We start from the raw sequence: 21,565 nt of genomic DNA on the forward strand, positions 1-21,565 counted from the left end.
AAACTTCAGAACTTATAAAATTGGTATGGATTGTAGGTACGGAACTCTTAAATCACAGTATAATATTACTATCTATATATTATGTGTTGTACGATCTTTGTTATTGCCACATGAAAAATAACTGTGACTACTTAAGGACACAATTTCATCCCAAATCGGTCTTTATCTGCAGCTAACGTCGTCTGTAAATTTTATGACGTATTTATGGGATTTTTATACCCTAACGTTTATGTTTTGTCGATAAATACAAGTTATGGTCAGTACACATTGCGACTTCGCGAGTCGCCGAGAATTTAAATGAGTCTGTCAATGCAATGTGTATCTTCTTGTGTAGTAAATAAAATTCAGTTTTGAATGACTCATTAAATTATGCATGCATTGAAAGGTCGAGCCTTTCAATGTGAACATCGCCTTATGTTTATGTTCCGTCGATAAACACAATTTACGACGTTTTACGTAGAGTTATAACTGCATAAGTTAAAGTTTGATACTTCCGATATCTTCCCCCCTCGACCCTCCCTCCCGCGTCCCCTGGAAGGCAGGCGAATCTCCGATAAGCTTATCTGAAAAGTTTTCGCATTTAAATCGTCCCACCGAGTTTAATCCGACTCGCACTCTATGGACTGTCGCGGCACGGATATAGACAAAGGATTGAGCTTTAATTAAATAACTTAGTTTCCGTTGGTGAACGCGCGATTCGTTTTGTGAGGATAAAAACTATGCTATATCCTATCATAGGTCTTTAAATACATCTACCGAGTAGAATGGCGAGATAGTGCACTCGGCCAATCAAATTGTCTGTTTCCACTGTCTCACCACTGCCTCGCCACTGACACGCAACTCTACTCGGCATCTGTGACAAGGCCCTTCGGAATCAAAGTATTTCCATACTTAATTTTATTTTTATTTTATAGTTATTTATAGTACTGTACTACTATAGTACTGTAAGAGAGCGTCCGTGGCCTAATGGACAGACCTTCAGTTCGCACTCCTAGAGGGTGCAGGTTCGAACCCGGGTGGAGGCGTGTACCTATGAGATATTTTCTGATCTCAAGTACATAATACGGACCCGGAGGAAACCCGCACATAGTTGGAGACGTATTGACTAGTTCTTTCCTCTGGACTAGGCCGACTATGATGCGAGAATGCCGTATGCGCTTGGGCAACCATACGGACATTTAAAAATCTTGTCCCAGGCACTACAATATTTGAGGAGTGGTTACTTCGCTCTGAAAAATACTGTATAAATCATCCACAACGGATGTAAAGGCCTAGTTTTATAGTATTGTAGGTTCTTGGTGAAAATTCTTGTTTAACATTATTAAAACCCAATATTCTTGCAACTTCTTAGTGTGAAATGAGCCATTGACAATGTACAGAAACGCAGCCCACCACGCTGCAACTCGTTATAATATCTACGTACCTTTATACTTCATGGCTTAATCCCGTGAATTATACGGGTTGCAGGCTCAACAGTATTATCACAGTATAAATATTACTCAGTAGTACTACATACTACGTGTAGTAAGTACTATATACTACGTGTATACGCTATTAGTAATAATATTTACTCAGTCATGTTCTTCAAATTAAAATTGCTGAATACAGATAATTTTTGCGCACATACGTGATATACTGCATCTTTCTGCTTACTATAATGGCCTAAAATGACGCCTCCGTGGTCCAGTGGTTAAGAGCGTGGCTCTCGACTCGGAGGTCGTGGGTTCGATTCCCGCATTGGAAACAATATGTTATTTCCATGTTTGGTTAAGACAATGCAGGCTGATCACCTAATTGTCTGACAAGTAAGATAATCCATGCGTCGGATGGGCATGTAAAAGGCGGTCCTGCGCCTGATCTCTCGCCAGTCGTGTCGGTCGTCCGTCCCACTGGGTTATGAAGAGTAAAAGGAATAGAGAGTGTTCTTGTGTACTGCGCACACACTTGGGCACTATAAAATTACTCCTGCGTAACTGGCCTGGTTTTAATGAAGAGAGAAAGAGAAGTTATTATTAATTACCTAAAATGACGCGTGACCTATTTCGTCTTGTATGAAGATAAGGTAAGATTGCATATTATTATTTGTACTATAGGATTGATCTACCTTATAGCATTTATAGTATGGATGAGGCTCAACGGAATTACACAAATTGTGCCCCGACACAACACCCCTAAGTAGCGTAGCTAAGTTACCGAGGACGCCGGGGCAAAACATAAAGTAGGGCCCTATAACAACTGGCAAGATTTATGTTGATACTTGACACTACCATCAGAGTTTTTACTGCTGTCTGACACACATGACACTGTCTGTCTGAATATGAATCTGAACTCACGATAGGATAGTGCAGAAGCGTCACGACGAGTCATGTTTTTCGAAAACAACATATTCGTTAAAAAGCGAAATGAAAATGTGGGATGCCTTATTTTTATGGTAGCCATTTGCACTTAAAAAATAAAACAGAATAGATGGATAATATGGTGTTTGTTAACTCTGCGCCACTGTGAGTCGAGCCTCACAGTAGTAAATCAGAGATTGACAGACCTGATCTTGGGGACCCATAGGCACCTTGCCTGTAACTCCGTCACTGGCATTTCCAACATGGCGTCGGAGCGCTCGGGCGTCATTTTATGCGTGGATTTAATTATTTCGCATTTGTTATGTTAATATTGTATGTTAATGAAACGATCTAAACTGAGTTATTTACGTGCTTCAGAATATGTTGTACAGGTATATATTATTTACATAGTTTTAGGATACCTAAGTTATACTTTTTGTGGCACCTGTAGTGTATTGGATCCATAAATAATAGTGTTACTTTAATAAATATGTTGACATTAATATTATTGGATACATTTTCTATTCAATTCTTAATTAAATTAAAGATAGAGTTATATTAAATGTCTACGAGTGTGGCCGTTGCGTCTGAAATAATCATCTAGAATAAAAACTAAATAACCATTTCGTTTCTGTATTTTTTGCTCGTCTTTTTGCCGTGTAATATTTACACAACTTGCGTCATTGATTCCTGACGATACGGAACAATCTGTGTGCTTACATTAAAAAATCGCATTTAATTCGTTTCCTTATACGAACCGCTTAAACCAAAAAGTAGCTCCTGCGTTAAGAGAGCGACTAACCCTAAAGTGTCGTTTTTATAATTTATTTTTATACTTGAAAATATGCCCCGAATTGTTTCATTTTCAAAAAATTTGATACTACATTATATTTCCGAGAATTCGATCTGAACAAAAACACGATATCTTAAAATTTTCTCGATAGAAAAAAATCACAAAGATGCATCTAATTTTCATGAATTTTTCATTTATGGCCATAACCGTGCATTGAACTAAGTTAATATTTTATCACATTGTATAAAATTCTATCATTGAGAGATCGACCTAGCGGATTTTTAAAATGTTGTATATTTATCGAGTTATTGAGAAAAAACTAATTTGGCGATGAATCCGCGTCGTCCTTTTTCACCTGGCATATGAAAGACGGGCGTGAGTGTGAAGAGAGAAGGACGATTTTTGATTTTTGGGGTAAGTCGCCCTCTTAATACTAATTAAAATAAAATAAAAAAATTGATAGCCGAAAAACCTCGTCAGTTTTGGAAGTCGGTTAAAATGTTGTTTATAACCATCCGTTAATACAGTATCCTACAGATGGAACTCGAGTAATTTTGGACAATAATTAGACAAAAACTAGTAAAAATAATTGTATAAATCTACCGGGTGTAGTGTAATAAAACAACGTGATAACGCAATTACTTAATTTATAGTGATTTTGTGACTCAATTTTTTTTTAATAAAATAAGGGGGCAAACGAGCAAACGGGTCACCTGATGGAAAGCAACTTCCGTCGCCCATGGACACTCGCAGCATCAGAAGAGCTGCAAGTGCGTTGCCGGCCTTTTAAGAGGGAATAGGGTAATAGGAGAGGGTAGGGATGGGAATGGAAGGCAATAGGGGAGGACAGGGAAGAGAATAGGGTAGGGGATCGGGCCTCCGGTAAACTCACTCACTCGGCGAAACACAGCGCAAGCGCTGTTTCACGCCGGTTTTCTGTGAGAACGTGGTATTTCTCCGGTCGAGCCGGCCCATTCGTGCCGAAGCATGTCTCTCCCACGTAGAAAATATAAATATTATATTTAGTGAGTAATATTGTAATCACTTTAGTGACGTGCCTCTACGCGTTGTTACGTTTGCCTGATTCACTGGAATACCTGCACTAATTTATCGGTCAACCACTAACGGCCGTTCCCAATATTTGATCTATCTCTGGTTTTGCCCTACTAGAGATAGGAATAGCTCACATTAGACATTAGAGACATATATTTTATGTCAATTGTGAGCTATTCCTATCTCTAGTAGGGCAAAACCAGAGATAGATCAAATATTGGGAATGGCCGTAAGTGGCCAGCCCTAGTAGACAAGTGGCAAGCGATTATCGCAAACGCTAACAAATTTTATGCGATTTGACATAATGTTATCGCTTTGCTAGCGAATTTTTGTGGCGTTGGCGTTGGCGTAGGCCCTCAGCTCGGACACCGTCCACATGTAAACATAGACTATTCGCACTGTAAACACAATATCGGTAAATACTCAATTTCGTTGTTCTACATAGGGTCAAGTCTCACAAACTGTACCTATTACTTTCATGATAACTGTATCTCGTTCGGTAACGTTGCGAATACGTAGCATCATTATTCATACTAAGTCTTCCTGTACAATTTAAAGATAATGTTTTCAAAGACGCTTATTTAGATAAAAAATCTTAGGAAATTAAGAAATATACATTTGCTTCAAAATAAAATAACATTGAAACTGTACAAATATTAGAAATGCCTCCACATAAGAGCCGATCATATCATTGGGAAATATTCAGGCTTCGCAGAATATAATTCCGAAGATTGTATTAGACACATGCTACCTAATGCTATTTACAAGAATTGTATTATAGGCGTTATTTTTATTATTCGCTTGTGAATGCTCGCCTCCACCTCTATACGAGACGCGACCGAAGAATAAATTATATTATTCACGTAAAGAACCGTCTTTTAATAGATTTCAGAGAATATTTTCGTTCCAGTGCTTAGATCTATGTACACGGGCTAACCAAATTTATACAGATATACAAGGCGTTACGCGCGGCTCGAGGAAAATGTATACAGTTTTTTTAACATTTTCGTGCAAAAAAGTACCCTTTGTCCTTCCCCGTAGTCTATTCAATATTTGAGCAAAATAACATAAAAATCGCTCTAGTGGTTCGTGAAATTTAAGCGCGTTCAAATAATTTTCCCCGTTAGGTACCCGTAGAAATAATTACTCATGGAGTGCAAAGCGGGCGACAAAATTCGCCATAATATGGAATGCGAAACAGACAAAACGATTTTTCAATCCTTTTGTGTTGCAAATGAAGTTTAATTTTCTATCATACCTTGAGAATAGCTCATCGCTGTGGACTGACGCTTACGTCAAATCCCAAGCCAAACAAAGTTTCATTTGATCAAGTTATAACACACATACAAGTTGTACCCGGTGTGAGTTATACGTTGATCCGCAGGTTACGTAAGTTAGGTTAAGCGTTCACATAAGACAAGCTTTTAATCAGTCTCGACTATAAAGGTGGTCTTCTGATACTGGCGACACGCGACGGAAAAAAATTAAATAAAATGCCACGGCCAATGCCAATAATACCAATATCGGTAGAAAATGAAACCTATAGCCTAGTTCATAAAGTGGCATTTTAGGTACACACAAAGAATTTAGCTTAAGGTTGCCTTTCCACTATGGAGCTGTGTTGCGAGGAATATGTTTTTGAAAACCAATAGAATCGCTTCATTGACATGACTTTGCCATGACATCGCTCAGCGCGGCGATGCTATTGCATCTCAAAAACACATTCTTCGCTACACAGCTCCGCTCAGCTCTGGTGGAAAAGCAGTCAAAGTCTCAAAATGTCTTCCGTCTAAGTTTATGACCTAAGCTATAGGTTTCATTTTGATCTACGTCACAGCAAAGCAGCCGCGCCATGGATGGCTAGATCAACGTCGGTAGAAAAAGTGGCATTTTGTTTGAATGTAGGTCGCGGTCGCTCGCGGCAAAGATCGGAGGCCCACCTTTAGAGTGATGCGGGCGTCTGGCTAGCCTAAGGTCTCACTGTGGTACAAGCTACAACTATGTAAACAATATGTGTATAGACGAGAGGTCCGCAGCATCTTCGAGAACAAATGTTACGTTACAGAGCTGTAAATATTTCTTGCAGATACTGTATACAAAGTTTAGAGCAATATCAAATATGGGATGATTCTGCTAGTTAAACTATCAGTAACAACTAATACTGCTTTGATATATTTTTTTTAAATGAAATAAGGGGGCAAACGAGCAAACGGGTCACCTGATGGAAAGCAACTTCCGTCGCCCATGGACACTGGCAGCATCAGAAGAGCTGCAAGTGCGTTGCCGGCCTTTTAAGAGGGAATAGGGTAATAGGGGAGGGTAGGGAAGGGAAGGGAATAGTTGAGGGTAGGAAAGGGAATAGGGTAGGGGTTATGTTTCACGCCGGTTTTCTGTGAGAACGTGGTATTTATCCGGTCGAGCCGGCCCATTCGTGCCGAAGTATGGCTCTTCCACGTATAGATACTAATATTCATACTAATATTATCAAGCCGAAGCTTTAATTTGTTTGTTTGAACGCGCTAATCTCTATACTCATTTAAATAATACTAGCTGACCCGGCAAACGTTGTTTTGCCATATAAATAATTTTTAATAATGTGAACAATCCTTACTACTTAGGGGTATGAAAAATAGATTTTGGCCGATTCTCAGACCTACTCAATATGCTCACAAAGATTCATGAGAATCGGTCAAGCCGTTTCGGAGGAGTACGGGAACAAACATTGTGACACGAGAATTTTATATATAAGACTAGCTGACCCGGTAAACGTTGCTTTGCCATATAAATAATTTTTATAATGTGAACAACCCTTATTACTTAAGGCCAGGGGTATGAAAAATAGATGTTGGCCGATTCTCAGACCTACTCAATATGCTGACAAAATTTCATGAGAATCGGTCAAGCCGTTTCGGAGGAGTACGGGAACGAACATTGTGACACGAGAATTTTATATATAAGATTAATGTACTAGTAGCTTAACCATTTGTGGTGATAGTTATAAATGGTGATAGGTATATTCGAATTAAATAACAATATCTGTAAAGTAGTATAGTAAGACAAGTAGCAAGGTTTAGAAAATATATCCACAAAAAGTTTCTTCACAAAATTATCACAACATTATTTCCCACAACGCGACCACAATAGAAATGTATATAGTAGACCATCTTCACCACTCGACCACTCGAATTAACGCAGCGTCGCGTCGTCGCTTCACGCAGGTTTAACATGCCACTTGCACTGTGTACTTGATTTTGGACACGACTCAGTTATAATAATTACAGCATTTTTCAGACTTTTTTGTGATCATGATGATGATGAATATTATTATGTATATCTATACTAATATTATAAATGCGAAAGTATCTCTGTCTGTCTGTCTGTCTGTCTGTCTGTCTCGCTTTCACGCCAAAACTACCAAACCGATTGTAATGAAATTTTGTATACAGATAGTCTAAAGCCTGAGAAAGGACATAGGCTACTTTTTTACTGGAAAAAAGGGTTGGAAGGGGGTGAAAATATGAAAATTTGTTCAAATTAAATTAGTTCCAAAAATTCATACTAGATGGCGCCGTGCGTCTCTTACATCGCGCTAACGCTTGCCAAACGTCTTTCTATAAGAGGTGGTATCATCATACATTCGAGTTACGATTTTTTTCGATTGTTATTTCTTTTTTTACGTTATTTAATAAGTCAGTACTTTATATTATATACAGTGACGTAACCTTAAACCTCTCAATGATAAATAGTTTATGGGTAAGGTAGTGTAATTGGGGGGCTAAATAAGCTTTAAAATTTGGCATAAAATATAAAGTTTAATTAAAAAATGAAATATTATGTGCACACTGCACAGCTGTTTTGATTTAAGGGGTACCAGGGTTTTTTTATAAAAGCTTTTGATACCAATTTTGTTGACATCGCGCGCTATAAACTAAAGTCCACGCGGACGAAATCGCGGGCAACAGCTAGTATTGAATATAATGTAATAATTTGTAATAAATACGAAAGTGTGTCTATGTATCTGTTACTATTTCACAATTAAACTATAGAACCGATTTTGATATTAGGTAAAAATATACTTTAAGTCCCGGGAAAGAACATGCATAGTTTTATATCTCTAAAATAATGTAAAGTTCTCGTGCGACAGCAAAATTTCGAAGTTGTAGGCAATATGTAGTACTGCATGTGTTTATATTGTGTCGTGGCGTCGCGTCGTTCCATGCTAGGAGACAATAAAGTAGCCGGGGACAGAATGGGGTTGACCGACATAGCCCGCGCAGTAGACCCATGTTTTCTTTTAATAAATTGGAATTTTCCATTTACAGGGGCTATAATGCTCGACTAGTCGTAAAGTTCCATTATTATACAAGTGTCCCACATAAGGATTGGAAGACTAAATCTGTTTGGCGTGATATCAAAACGACTCCATACGTCGCGCCGGTCGGCCTGTGATCAGTCCGATACGACTCGATTGGCCTCCATGTAGGTATATAAGCGCATTACTGCCTCCGCTAACTGATGTCATGGCGATATTTAAAATCGTATAACTGATATTTATAATATTGGGTAGCTTAAAACATGTTCGTTCATTAGGCAGGCGGCGGTCTCTTTCTGCGAAACCGTCCTTTCGCAGAAAGAGGCCGCGGAGCGGAACAGAGAGGATGACCCATCCTCCGTTCCGCTCCGCCGGCGTAGGACGGGAGTGCGGAGGCGTCGTTACGCGAACCTCCAAACTTCCGTCTAATCCGGGGCTCCGGGCAAGGATGGGAACCTGCCCGGCTTAGCTAGTCCCGGCGCCGAGGGGAACGCTTCAGTTTGCCGGAGTGTTCCCTTACTTTGGTGGAAGTCCGGTCTCTTTTGAGGCAGACCGGCCGGTCATGGAGGGAGTCCTGTGTTAGACAGATCCAGGATATCCCTCCGTATATGGCTGAAGGCAAATCGCAGGTGGTTTTAGTGGGTAAGAGTCCCACATACCCCCGGGGTGCTTCAGCTAACTGAGGCACATCCCCAACCCGGGGCACCCATGATGGGTTTCCCCTGCGCACAAAAAAAAAAAAAAAAAAAAAAAAATTTCGTTCATTAGATCCATGGATCTAATAAACGAAGTCTTAGAAATTTATTGTTGTTCAAAATCATAATCAATTTATCTCACGCGAACAGACTATTCTTAAGCCAGTTCTTCTCGCCGCGGTAGTTCCCAAATTAGTGCTAGGCATAGGCATTGGTGATAGGCATGGACGTAGCCAGCCTTGGGCTCAGGGTGGGGCAGCAGTCAACCCCCTCCCCCCTCCCCGCGGCTACATTACAGCTGTTTAATTAATGAATAGTTAGTGTTATGAATTATGCGTTTTAATAAAATGTAATACAGACTTATTCGATAATACGGCTCGCTTTCAAAAGACCGCCGCGATGCGCGCGTAAGTCGTGCGCGCTTTTTGTTTTGATCGCACTTTTTTCATGTCGACTAATTTTTTTGTGTAACTTTCTTACGGATATTACGAATTATGATTGTAGTAAGCTATATATTTTTTTTGTTTAGTTAGGCACCTTATAGGTCAGAGCCAGGGGGGGGGGGGGGCCCGGCTTGCCCCAGTGTGGCTACGCCCATACTTCATTTTCATTATACCTACTGTTGCTTCTTAGGATTTTAATTTATGTAGAAAGGACGGCCGTTGAATAAACACTTTTTTCTCTCGGTGTGATACAAAATTTCGCCCCCTATCGAAGTGAATGTTCGTTTATCATTTTATTTATTTATCACAGTGTTGACAGTAAAAGTACCGCTGTTGCAGTATCAAACACAATAAAATGTTATCTTGCCAGTTCCTCCAAAATAACTTCAAATTTTACGAGCACTTAGTAGTTTTACGTGTTGGATCGGTTTTTCTTTCCTTCTTTGTGCATAACAATAAATATTTATTTTAAGTTGTAACTATTTACTAAAGTTGTACTTATGCATTTTAAAGTTGGCTTGGCATATAAGGAAAACATTGTTTCAATTATAATCAGAAATAAAAAATATATTTTGCTATATATATTGATTAATTAATATTGAACAATACAGTAGCTAGAATATATTTACGTTCTTGAGCTCAAACATATTCTAAAATTAACATAGAGGGCAAATATTGCCAGTGGATTCACTATCTTAATATATATATTTCTTGTGTGCGTGTGTATGTGACTGAACTCCTCCTAAACGACTGGACCAATTTTGATGAAATTTTTTGTGTGTGTTCGTGGAGATTCGAGAATGGTTTAGATTTACAGTTTGGTCTACTGGAAAATGTTTTTTCAATTAATTTCTTATTTATAAGGAGTTGTTGATTTTGGAATGTTTTACATTAGATCCGGCGGACGGCGCTATCATCGCATTCAATATTATTCTATTTCAATTTTAGTTTGTCCTGACAGATGGTGCTACGATTAATTTGAAAAAAATTTTGTTATTCAATTCATGTGCTGATTAAAATATTAAATAAATAACACATACGCTACAATTTTAACCGACTTTCAAAATGGGGGAGGTGTTATGTTCGTTTTCTTATATTCAACGATTACTCCGCTGTTTGTTAACCGATTTTCAAAATTTTTCTTTTGGTATATAGGGTATCATCCCAATTTGGTATTATATTCAGAAAAGTGGTGATCTGATGAAGGATCCATAAGTAATCGAGGGAACTCCTCAAAACTTATAGGGAAACATATTGTGACTTCGGTTTCGTGAGAAGTATTCTAAGCATATGCTACCAACAAGTAAGATTTTGTACCGAGATGTACCTGGTATACCGTGGTTCGGAAGGTGCTGAGAGAATTCCTGATTCTTTATAGATACAAGTTTGGGAGTTTCGGCGTTGTTTTAAGAACAGAAAGCATATGCTACTATGCAAATTACATTCTTCATCATCATCATCATCATCATCATCACTACCATATTATACCATTTCATAGTCTTTTAGATCGAGACTCGAGTTTGTCAAGCGATAATTTAAAAAAATCTATATCTACCTAATATTATAAACCTGAAGAGTATGTTTGCTTGAACGCGTCAATCTCAGAAACTACAGGTCCGATTTAAAAACTTATCTCAGTGTTAGATAGATCATTTATCGAGTAAGACTCATCATTTATCGAGAAGGTTATATTATATTATTACTCTAAGACTAATACGACAGAAGAAACTCAGGAAAATGTGGGAAAAACGGGGGAAATATTTTTTATGGGAAAATGTACCTACGGATTCTGTAAAATTTTTAATTTACGCGGGCGAAGCCGCGCGGGACATCTAGTATTATATATAACTGCACCGTATGTATACAGAGCATAGTTGAATAATGATGTATATAGTACTAATGATGCCCGCAGTTGCGCCATAAATCGTTTATCGTGCGGGGACCGTACATTTTTCCGGGATTAAAGTATCCTATGTCCTTTCCCGGGACGCAAATTATCTCCATATCAAACAGAAAATCGGTTCAGTGGTTTGGGCGTGAATAAGTAACAGGCATCCAGACAGACACACGTTTTCGCATTTGTAATATAGGTAGTATGGATTTGTATAAATTTCTACGCCTCATCTCACCTTTCCGACTTGAGTCGGACATCATTAATTGTTTAGACGCACTACGCAGCATTTAAACTGTGACGTAGCGGTCAGGGTAGGCCGCGGGGAGTTATCAATTTACAGGATTCCCGCAGGCGGGGAATCCCCGGGGATGTAAGTGGTCGGTCATCTCTGTAGTTTGTTGTATTCGGCCTGAGGCTGATGTGATGACTGATGTGGCAGTGGTAGAAATGATAATGCATTGACGAATTGGATTTTTGGAGTCAATAGTGTTATAATAGCAGCTATGATACGTAATAATATTATTATGTAGTCATAATATTATAAAAAGCCAAAAAGTAATGTTAATGATGTTTTAGATCGAATTTGGTAAAAACCTTAATAATGATATTATGTCCTTACATATTATTATAATAGTTATTTTATCAACAAAATGTACGGTTACAAGTTACAACGCAATAAACATATTTCACGTAAATAATGCAGACAACATTCTAGTAAGACTTACTTTACTTTACCGATAATCCTTAATAGGTAATACTTTAATATTTAACTAAGCAAAATATTAGCACTTCGCACCCTACATTACTATTCAGCATCGTAAGATTATTTGCCCATTTATTATGCAAGTGCTCGCTTAGTAGATGGATCGATGAAAATAGATAATCATTGCTAATATTAAAAATTGATTGCCTGCCTCTCCGTCGACCTGTCCGTTACTTTTTTATTAGAGTTAATCACAAATCAGATTTTGATGTTTGGTATGGAGTAATTAAGGTTGAGGAAAGGACATAGCATTTTTTATCCCGTACGTAAGAATGTACGGTTCCCGCACTATAAGCTTTAACGAAATTTAATACATCTTGTAATACTTCAAACTATTATTGAAACATTACCTAAGCCCAAGCAACGCCTTTAACTTCGCTTTCATTAAATTAGCTACGAAACTTCTAGAAGTTCTGATTATGAAGTTATGAAGTTTAAAATTATTCGCGTTCAAGTTCACTGGCTAAATATTAGATTAGAACATAATTAATTCAGAAATAGTATAATAAAGATGTTTATAATGATAAATAATAATACATAGATGTTTCTTGGTTTTCAGCTTTTCGTTACCATGAATGAAAACTTTATATATGACTATAATTCGTATGAAAACGCATGTATAACCAATAACCACACGTCTTATCGCAATAAAAAAAAGTTTTCTATGTTCTTTCCTGTAAATTCTATCAGTATTGTTTAGGCGCCTTATTAGCGTGAATATAGGGAACACACAGACATAACAGATATACTTTCGCAACTATAATATAAAGCTACTCTTAAACTATGTTTACAATTATAAATTCACTAATATATCAAATATAATGTGCGTTTGTTTGTTTCAGTCGGATGGGCGTACCCAGGCCTCCAAGATCCACTCTCCCCGACCCTCGCCCGAGCACGCCACAGGTAAGAAATACCCAGGGCCTTTAGCCAAATTGCTCTTGCTAATTACGATGTCGAAATTGTTGAACACTGTATGGAATTTAACATTTAAGATAACATACAAACTAGCCCCCAGGCAAATTGTCTGATTATTTGGGATCGTGCTGTCATGGCAGACCTATTGTAGGTACTAACTGAAAAGTTGATTCATAGATGACGGACCTATGTAATTTCGTCGTGTTATGTCAAACATTGAACTGACATAACCCAACCAAATGTCGAACGTTTGCCATCTGCCTATGAACCAATTTCTTCTATGGTACACTTTTGAATTCGGAATTCGTCTGGTCAAAAGTTCGTGCTCTGGGACTCATTCTGATTAAAATCTAAAACAAAAGCAATTTAAATTAATAACGAGGCCCTAGGGCACAGACTGTACACCACAATACAATAGTTTAATTAAACTTAGTCAACTATTTAAACGGTATCCAGGGAATGACTAAGTTAAGGTCCCGAGACCTTAGTTAATCTAAAGCTGGTAAGAAAAGGAAAAGTGGAAAATGCTTGGTGCTGAATTAGCAATTAATGACTTAGCTCTTTCGGCCGCTTTGAAAGAACAATACTATCTTCTAACAATGTTTTGAATTGTCGGCAACCAACCAGCCTGTTGGTCGTCCGTTCGCACTCCACTCATAATTTAAAATGTATCCCTATGCATTGTATTTTACGCCTGGCTGGCGATAAATACATAAATTATTTATGTTTAAATTATTTATTGTTCATATTCATTTCCCAGCCACAAAAATACGCGAATGCCACAGAAACATAGCGTTATCGAAATGATAAAACGTATTTTTTGCGCGAAACTTGTAATCTTCATTTCATTTGCATTCAGATGAAGCCTGCGACTGTTGCAGCTAATTTCGTTTATCGCCCGGAAACCGTCCATTTTTCTCTTGAAGTATCTTCATACCAAATTTGGACGTGTAGAGATAACAGACCGACAGACAAACGCACTTTCGTATAATATTATTAGTATGGACATCTGTTTTGTGTCCCAGTGAAAATCCCCTGTTTTCGGGAATTAATGACGAGTTTTTATTTAATTACCGAGTTTTATACCGCTGTTGAGTTTTGAGGATGTAATTGCCTAAATAAGTGTCCTGAAAAATGTTCATTAACTAAATTAAAAACATAAAAACAGGGTGTTTATATTTCACAGCCATCTGGCAGACTCTGCTACGCAATTACCAGTTAATTATTTTTATTGTTGTATCTTAGGAACAAGGAAAAATAACCAAATCTGAGTCATTACATATCTAGGTGAATACAAAATGGCTCTAAAACTTAATTCTCGTAACTGAAACTAGCCAATAATATTTTGAAATAAAACGAATAATTAGGGTTGATTCAGACCGCAACGCGAAGCGTAGATATGCATTTATTTTATATGTATTTGACAGATTCTCAAGACGTCTTACGCAATTGAAATCTGTCAAATCCTGTATAGCTTAGAAATGTTATAGTAATTAGGGTTAGAGATGCCACACTATGTGAGTGTGGCATAGACGAGGGCACTTTAGACCATATTTTCTTTTCCTGTCCAAAGAACCAATCCTCTTTATATCCTTCCTCCTAAAATCCCTCGCCCTACCGATTTCAAATCTATCCTATCCTTTGTAAATACTCCCTTTGTAAAAACTTTATGTACATATTTTATATATACTAACCAAATTAAATTATAAGGTGTGGTACTAACTCTTTATGTTTGTGTTTGTTCTAGGTTAAGGAATAGTCAACAGACACCGTACACGTCCGTAATTCACCGTACCCTTGTTTTTCCATAAAACCTACTTATAAGGCAGAGTTTTCGTCAGCACACTCTGACATTGGCGATTCACTAAGGAGCCATTTTTAAAAAAGAAGAAGAAGAAATGTTATAGTACTACTATTCTACTATTCTACGCGTCGCGTTGCGGTTTGAATCAACCCTTAAGCGACAGCTTCTCTTTGTTCGTATATATATGTTTGATCAATTGTAGATAACCACTATCATAAAACTGCAGTCAAAACTATTGACAGCTTTACATCCTTACTTATATTATTATAAATGCGAAAGTGTTACCTCTTCACGCCCAAACCGCTGAACCGATTTTGATTATATTTGGCATGGGTATACTTTGAATCCCGGGGGAGGACATAGGGTACTTTTTATCCCGGCAAAATGTACGTTTCCCGCGCGGTATATGAATTTTGGTGCAACGGAGTTGCGGGCGTCATCTGTTATGTATATTTTAAGCCATAGCATACTCCTCTAAAGCAGGCCATAAGCGCAAGGGTGTACCTGACAGGTTTCCCTGTGCAGTTACGCCTGTTTAGGCAAAATTGAGGCAAAATCTGCACAGTTCTGTAACGTAGACGCTCCGGTTTCCCTGAACTATCGCCTTGTTCAGGCAAACCTATCGGGTACCCTTGCGTGTATGGCCTGCTTAACTGGTACCTCTCGGCAGGTGTGGACAGCATGACGGTGGCGCGCGGCGAGGACTCCCCCGAGCGGCTGGGGGGCGCGCTCCGGCGGCTGCACTACCGCGCCACCAGGAGGGCGCACTCCGCCGCCAACAGGCACCACACCTCCTCCAAGGTCAGTCTAGATTTAGGCCATATCTACTCCTCCATATAAACCGTCACTACCATAGACCGATATTAAAGGTTTTCTTAAATCTGCACATGACCCCAGGTGTATTAGGCAGCCATTTTTTTGACCAGAGTATCTTGTGAGAACTCTATAATATGTAATCAGGCGACAATACGACATTCATGATTATAGTAACATCATAGGCTAGCTGTAGGCTACGATGAAAGGCATCATTTTTGCATATTACCTTAGAGTGGCGCAAGATGGCCTTAGGGTCTGTAACGTGTTTCTGTAAAATGTTGGATGGTGGTGGTGGTGGTGGTGTGGATGAAACTATTACTAATTTCGTAGTACATCTGCAACCTAATATTATATCACTTGTACAGTATGTACAATGTCTGGGCGAGTGAATTAAACACAGAAATAACGTATAACTGAACACTAGTACTCTGGTGACGGCTGGTGTAGAAGTGATCATCAGACCGAAGTCGAGCGACCACTCCAAGCACCCCCCACTACCTAAGTACCTAAGCGACCAACTCTCTAAAAGGAATAGTAGGTACCTATATTTTGTGCATGTTGTTTATTTTGGCGATCTCTTTGGTCCATTGGCGCTGAGGCCGGAATTCGAATCCCAATGTCAAAGAAGCAAAATAATTACTAATTTTCCTTGGTTATAAATGGTTTTTATTGTATCTCACAAACTACTGGAGCAATTTTTATGTTATTCGGGACAGATTTAGAGAGGACCACGTGATTAGACTATTTAAAAATGTACGCTCTAAAAGTAGGTAGGCTAATAAATAAATTTAAAAGCATACGATTTTACGTAAAACACAGCTTCAACATACGGTACTGCTTCTTTTGTTTAGTAGAAGCTTTTCACGGCGTCTCCGGAAACCACGGTATTTCGAAAGTTTTCAAGCTCCGCGTATATTGTTGTAAGATTTCGAGAAAAGCTTTTGAATTCCAGTAGCAGCGTCGAGTCGACTAAATCCCGACGAAATGTGAATTGAATAACAAATAAATATACTTTTCGACGCACTATTGTTCATCCATATTTAGAATATTAAATGGAAAGAATTCACAAGATACACGCGTCAAACAAAGTTTTCAACTTGTACAATTTTTGGTGAAACTTTAGTAATTTATTTTCCGTCTACGCGTTTCGCTTTCAGCAAAGTTTTGTCAGACTTTGCGCCTGAGACAATGCTAAACGAAATTCCGGTGCCTGGGACCCAAAGTCTCGTGATCTGATGTTTTAGTATTGGTGTTTTCTTTAAATTCATTTTATTTGTTATTTATTTAAAGGATGGTTTCTATAACTAGATGTAGACAAAAAAAATATTAAAAAAATACGTGTGGCACTCGGGGACTGCCGCGGTAAAGCTTATGCAATTATAATAGGGATGGTGCCAAGGTCAAAGATTAGCGAATTTTGTTAATAAAATAAAGAAATCACGGTAAAAAATAAGTGTTCCCAAAATTTCAGCTCGATAGCATTTGTATTTTTTTTGTTATGCGCCTTCAAAGTTGGATAATCAAGTCGATTTTTTTTTCAATTATATTTCTTAATATTTGTATACCATTCGATAACTTATGCAATTAAAAGCAACTTTTGTTACAAAACCACTTTCATAAACGCAATATTTAATATACTTATCGAACAAAGTTCTCTCCCGATGCATACAAACTACGAAAGAGTGACGTCAGTCTTTCGTAGCACTTTGTATGGAGCGTTTCGGGCAGGTCTATTTTATGAGATGTTTGAATTGTCATATCTTAGTGAATTTTTAAGCTATCAGTCATTATTTCAGCGATGTTTCTATTTTTTAAGGGTCGTTCAATTACCAATAAGAAAAAAAAAGTGTCATCAAGCCTATTCGCATTCGTCTAATCGCACGCACACTGTTTGGGTGCGTGCGATTAGAGCCTAATAAAAAACCGACTGGTAGGTTCCTTTCGTTAAGGAATTTCTCGATTGAGTCGCTAGGCTCAAAGCCCGTAAAAGCTGTGCAATAGTTTAAAAACATTAATTTCTTCTACAAACTGTTAATAATCCTATTTTTGTAACGCATTTCTACTAGCATGCTGCTTGAGCTGATAATAATGATTATTGTAATACCTATTTTATAAATTTCGCCCCGGGCTAAGTCTGCCGGACCGACCGAACTGTTTGCTCTAAAAACATCCGACAAAATATACCTCGTACCCTTAGACAAGAGATATAATTAATGAAAATGATTAATGAAAGCTTGTATTCATTATTATTATTTTTAATAACATTGTCTTCAAAATAATGGTCACTACGAACATTAAGATATCATAATTTCACCGTTGAATATGGGTCCCAATGCCCGATTCTATTAGACCACAGTCTGCAAATAATCTATGTCCAGTATTGCAACAGTAAAGTAGTGTTATGTCCTAACTCCTAAGAGATAGTAATTTTCAACAAAATAAGAAATATCGCGCATGAAAGAAAAATCAAATCAAACAATAATGTCTCAACATAATCCAATCATGAGTCAGCCGCACACTAATAGGAAATGGATAGTGACGTCATTTCCGCCCGCCCAGCGCCATTACTGAACATCAGTGTAATGAAACTTGGAGCTACACAATACTGCGAGAATTGTGAGGCACGACTTCATACCTTGATTACTTTATTCGAAGCCTAAAAATACCTTAATCCTAAAGTTTTTTTTTTAATTTCGTCTCGACCTAGATGGTTCATATTTACTGACAATTTATGAACTTGAAGGCTTAGCAAAACAATTAGGTTGGGTTGCACCAGAGGCGTGGTTAAAGTTAAGGTTATAGTTATAGTTAAGGCAAATTTAGCTTTAAACTTAACTTTGACCACATAATTTGACAGAAGACGTTGCTGGTCCGACAAGGCTTTATATGAACGTGGGCGGGGGGCGCTGCTGGTAAAGGAGAACTGTCAAAAATGGCGTTTTTCGCCACGGGCATTTAAAGCGTTGTCGAGCTCTATGGTTATAGTTAAATATGGCGTCCATTTTTTCTTTAATCAAAGATTTGACATTTTGCATTGTAGTTAAAGTTATAGTTAAAGTTGCAGTTAAAGTTAAAGTAAGTTGGTGCAACCCACCCTTAGTAGCTACGTATTTGTAATATGATGCCTACGTGTTTGAAAATTAAATCCCTAGTTTTTGTTATTCGTAGTAAAGTGCCTTGTTAAAATTATTGAAAGTAACGCCTCCTGACTCAAATCCTCATGTCGAAGTTAAGTAAGCATCAATTTTCAATTAGCCCAAACGACAACTAACGTTTATATAATTTTAGATAAGATCTACTTTACATCCTTGCCCCCATGACAGGATCCTTTCGGCCCTGTAAGCCTCTAATACTCGAGTTGCTTGGTCACGTGGGCAGTATCCATGTGCACGTGTGGAACTAATAAGGCGGCTGGCTCCCTCGTAAACCGCCAGCCAATGAAACGGCGCGTTATACTACCCGCAGTAAAACTGAACTGGCGTATTAACTGCCTAAACGACTTATACGATCTCGCCGTCTATTCAGTTACAAATAGTTTTTATTATTCGTAGGTTACAAAGGATTTTTAATTCGTTAAGGAAGAGTTATTTTTATTTGCAGTGTAACGTGTGGAATTAAAAATCAGAATCTGCAGTTTATTATTTAAGAATAAGAATAAGAAAAATTTATTTTGCACATCACACAACACAATATAAATTACAAAGGACGAAAGAACCAGGATACAGTACAATACTTAATTAGATTATATTGTGTGATCTCACAAAAATGGACCCCAACTCAGCATGAGCAGCAAGTTGCTGCACTGATTTTCTGCTGGGACCAATGAGTGAGCTCACAATAATATAGTTTGAACAATACAATTAGGAACTAAGAGCATACTAAATTAATAAACTTAAATACTAAATAAATTAATAAAGAAAATAAGAGTTAAAAGATAATAAATATTATACCATGTGCATAACATTGGTAGAAAAAAAAAAAGCTGTCAATTGTCTATGACGTTTGACGTCTCGAACACTGAAACAAGATTTTAATTTAAGAGTCTACAGCTCTACACTCTAGATAAGTGGTTCATAATTATTGGTCATCGGTGTAATACGAGCACCCCCAGGTCCTTTATAACGTTTATGTTAAAATTGACAACCAGTAGACAACGCGACTAGCTGTTTGATATGAAATTAAATTACTGAGCTACTAATTATTATGATATTGTGTAATAATTTATTTTTCAAAAGAATATTGACTCTTGATCTAAATATAAATTAGATGTAAAGCAAAGTTTTACTCAGATCTTATGTTAATAAATCATTTATCTTAGGTTGATAATTATTTCTAAATTCTCATGCTATTCCTAAGCCTGCTGAATATCTTTAATCTGTTATCTGTATTATGTCATAAAGATACAGAGCGAAGGGCACTCGAGGTATCAGTTCCTGGTCAACACGTGAGTGTCAAGTCAAACATCTGATGACCATGTTTGTTCCTGACCGTTGTTTACTTTTCCACGACCAACAAAAAAGTTACTTGCAAAGAATTGGCTGTTTCTTTGAAAGAAATCTGAAATCGTAATCCTTTGTCGAGAAATATAAAGGTTTCCAATACGACCGTCTATTGAGACATTTTATTTGACTTGGACAATTTGTATTAAATGTATATATTGGAGTTTCCAAGACTACTACTGTATTTGATATTGAATTTATTTTGTACAATAAATAGAAGTATCTTATTTCTTCGTATTCCTGGAGTTAACAATATATAAAAAAATATATTAACAAAGAATAAAACCATTTAATGCCTGACTTGAGAATAGAACCAGTAGGCCTACTACGAAACCGTTTTGAGACTCAAACAATCGGACGAGAATGCCGCGTCCTGCTCTAACAACGTTATTTCACGTTTGTTAGAGCAAGACGCGGCATTCTCGTACGATTGTTTGAGTCTCAAAACCGTTTCGTGGTACGGGCCCAGGAACTAGCCAATCAAATGCCTAGCTAAGTGTATCCTCTTGATCTAAATCCTAACGATATGATTTTAAAGAATGGGTTATCAACAGATTCGTAACAATGGTCCAGATAAAATAGGCGCTTAGGCCTCTCTAACTTGAAACAGTTGATGCGTAACCACGATTGCCAATCATAATACGTCGATCTACACATTTGTAATGTTACGTATTTGGTCCTTCATGGGCCAATAAAAACAGGCTGCTAATCTGAATATTGGTGATGTTGGTGCTACAATGTATGTGTGTAATTTTTAATTAGTTAAATATTTAAGCTTTTAAACCTGTAATGAAATAGTTGTTAAATGGGTAATAGTTACTGAAAACTCCGGGAGTTCCCGCGTTTGCCCGGAACTCGTTCGCGGACTCAATTACGAGGTTTCAACTTTGACGGCGTCACAAAAGGCCCATGCTGACTTTTTATTGATATCGGATCGAAAGTTGAAATATTATGACGAATTTATTGAAACTGTTTTGTTCATTTTGAAATAAATGTAAGAGCTTATTGTTATGCGGGTATTATACTACCAATTTAAGGGTCTCGTTCTCACCGCGCCCAGAAAACAAATAGGTCAAATACACAACATACCTACTCGTATTTTGGTCACGTTAATTTTTTTTGTAGTTTCTTTATTATAAAATGCTACTAGGATATATTTATTTATTATATTATTGCAGTGTTTTACTCTACACGCAGTACCAGCACAGACAGTCAACAAAATGTTTTGTTCGACGTTTC

General features: G+C 37.6%; 1 protein-coding gene across 1 annotated transcript in view; it reads left to right on the forward strand.

The window, feature by feature from the left end:
* The first annotated feature begins 13,141 nt into the window (after positions 1-13,141).
* The window catches only part of LOC121728540 (leukocyte receptor cluster member 8 homolog), a 138,045-nt gene continuing 129,621 nt past the window's right edge, over positions 13,142-21,565 (forward strand). Inside the window, exons 1-2 of the mRNA XM_042116712.1 lie at positions 13,142-13,195; positions 15,682-15,812. Coding sequence (XP_041972646.1) covers positions 15,693-15,812 — 120 coding nt within the window. The 5' untranslated portion in view covers positions 13,142-13,195; positions 15,682-15,692. The remainder of the gene's footprint in view (positions 13,196-15,681; positions 15,813-21,565) is intronic.

The sequence above is a fragment of the Aricia agestis genome, chromosome 1 (assembly GCF_905147365.1).
Source record: "Aricia agestis chromosome 1, ilAriAges1.1, whole genome shotgun sequence".
NCBI lineage: Eukaryota > Metazoa > Arthropoda > Insecta > Lepidoptera > Lycaenidae > Aricia > Aricia agestis.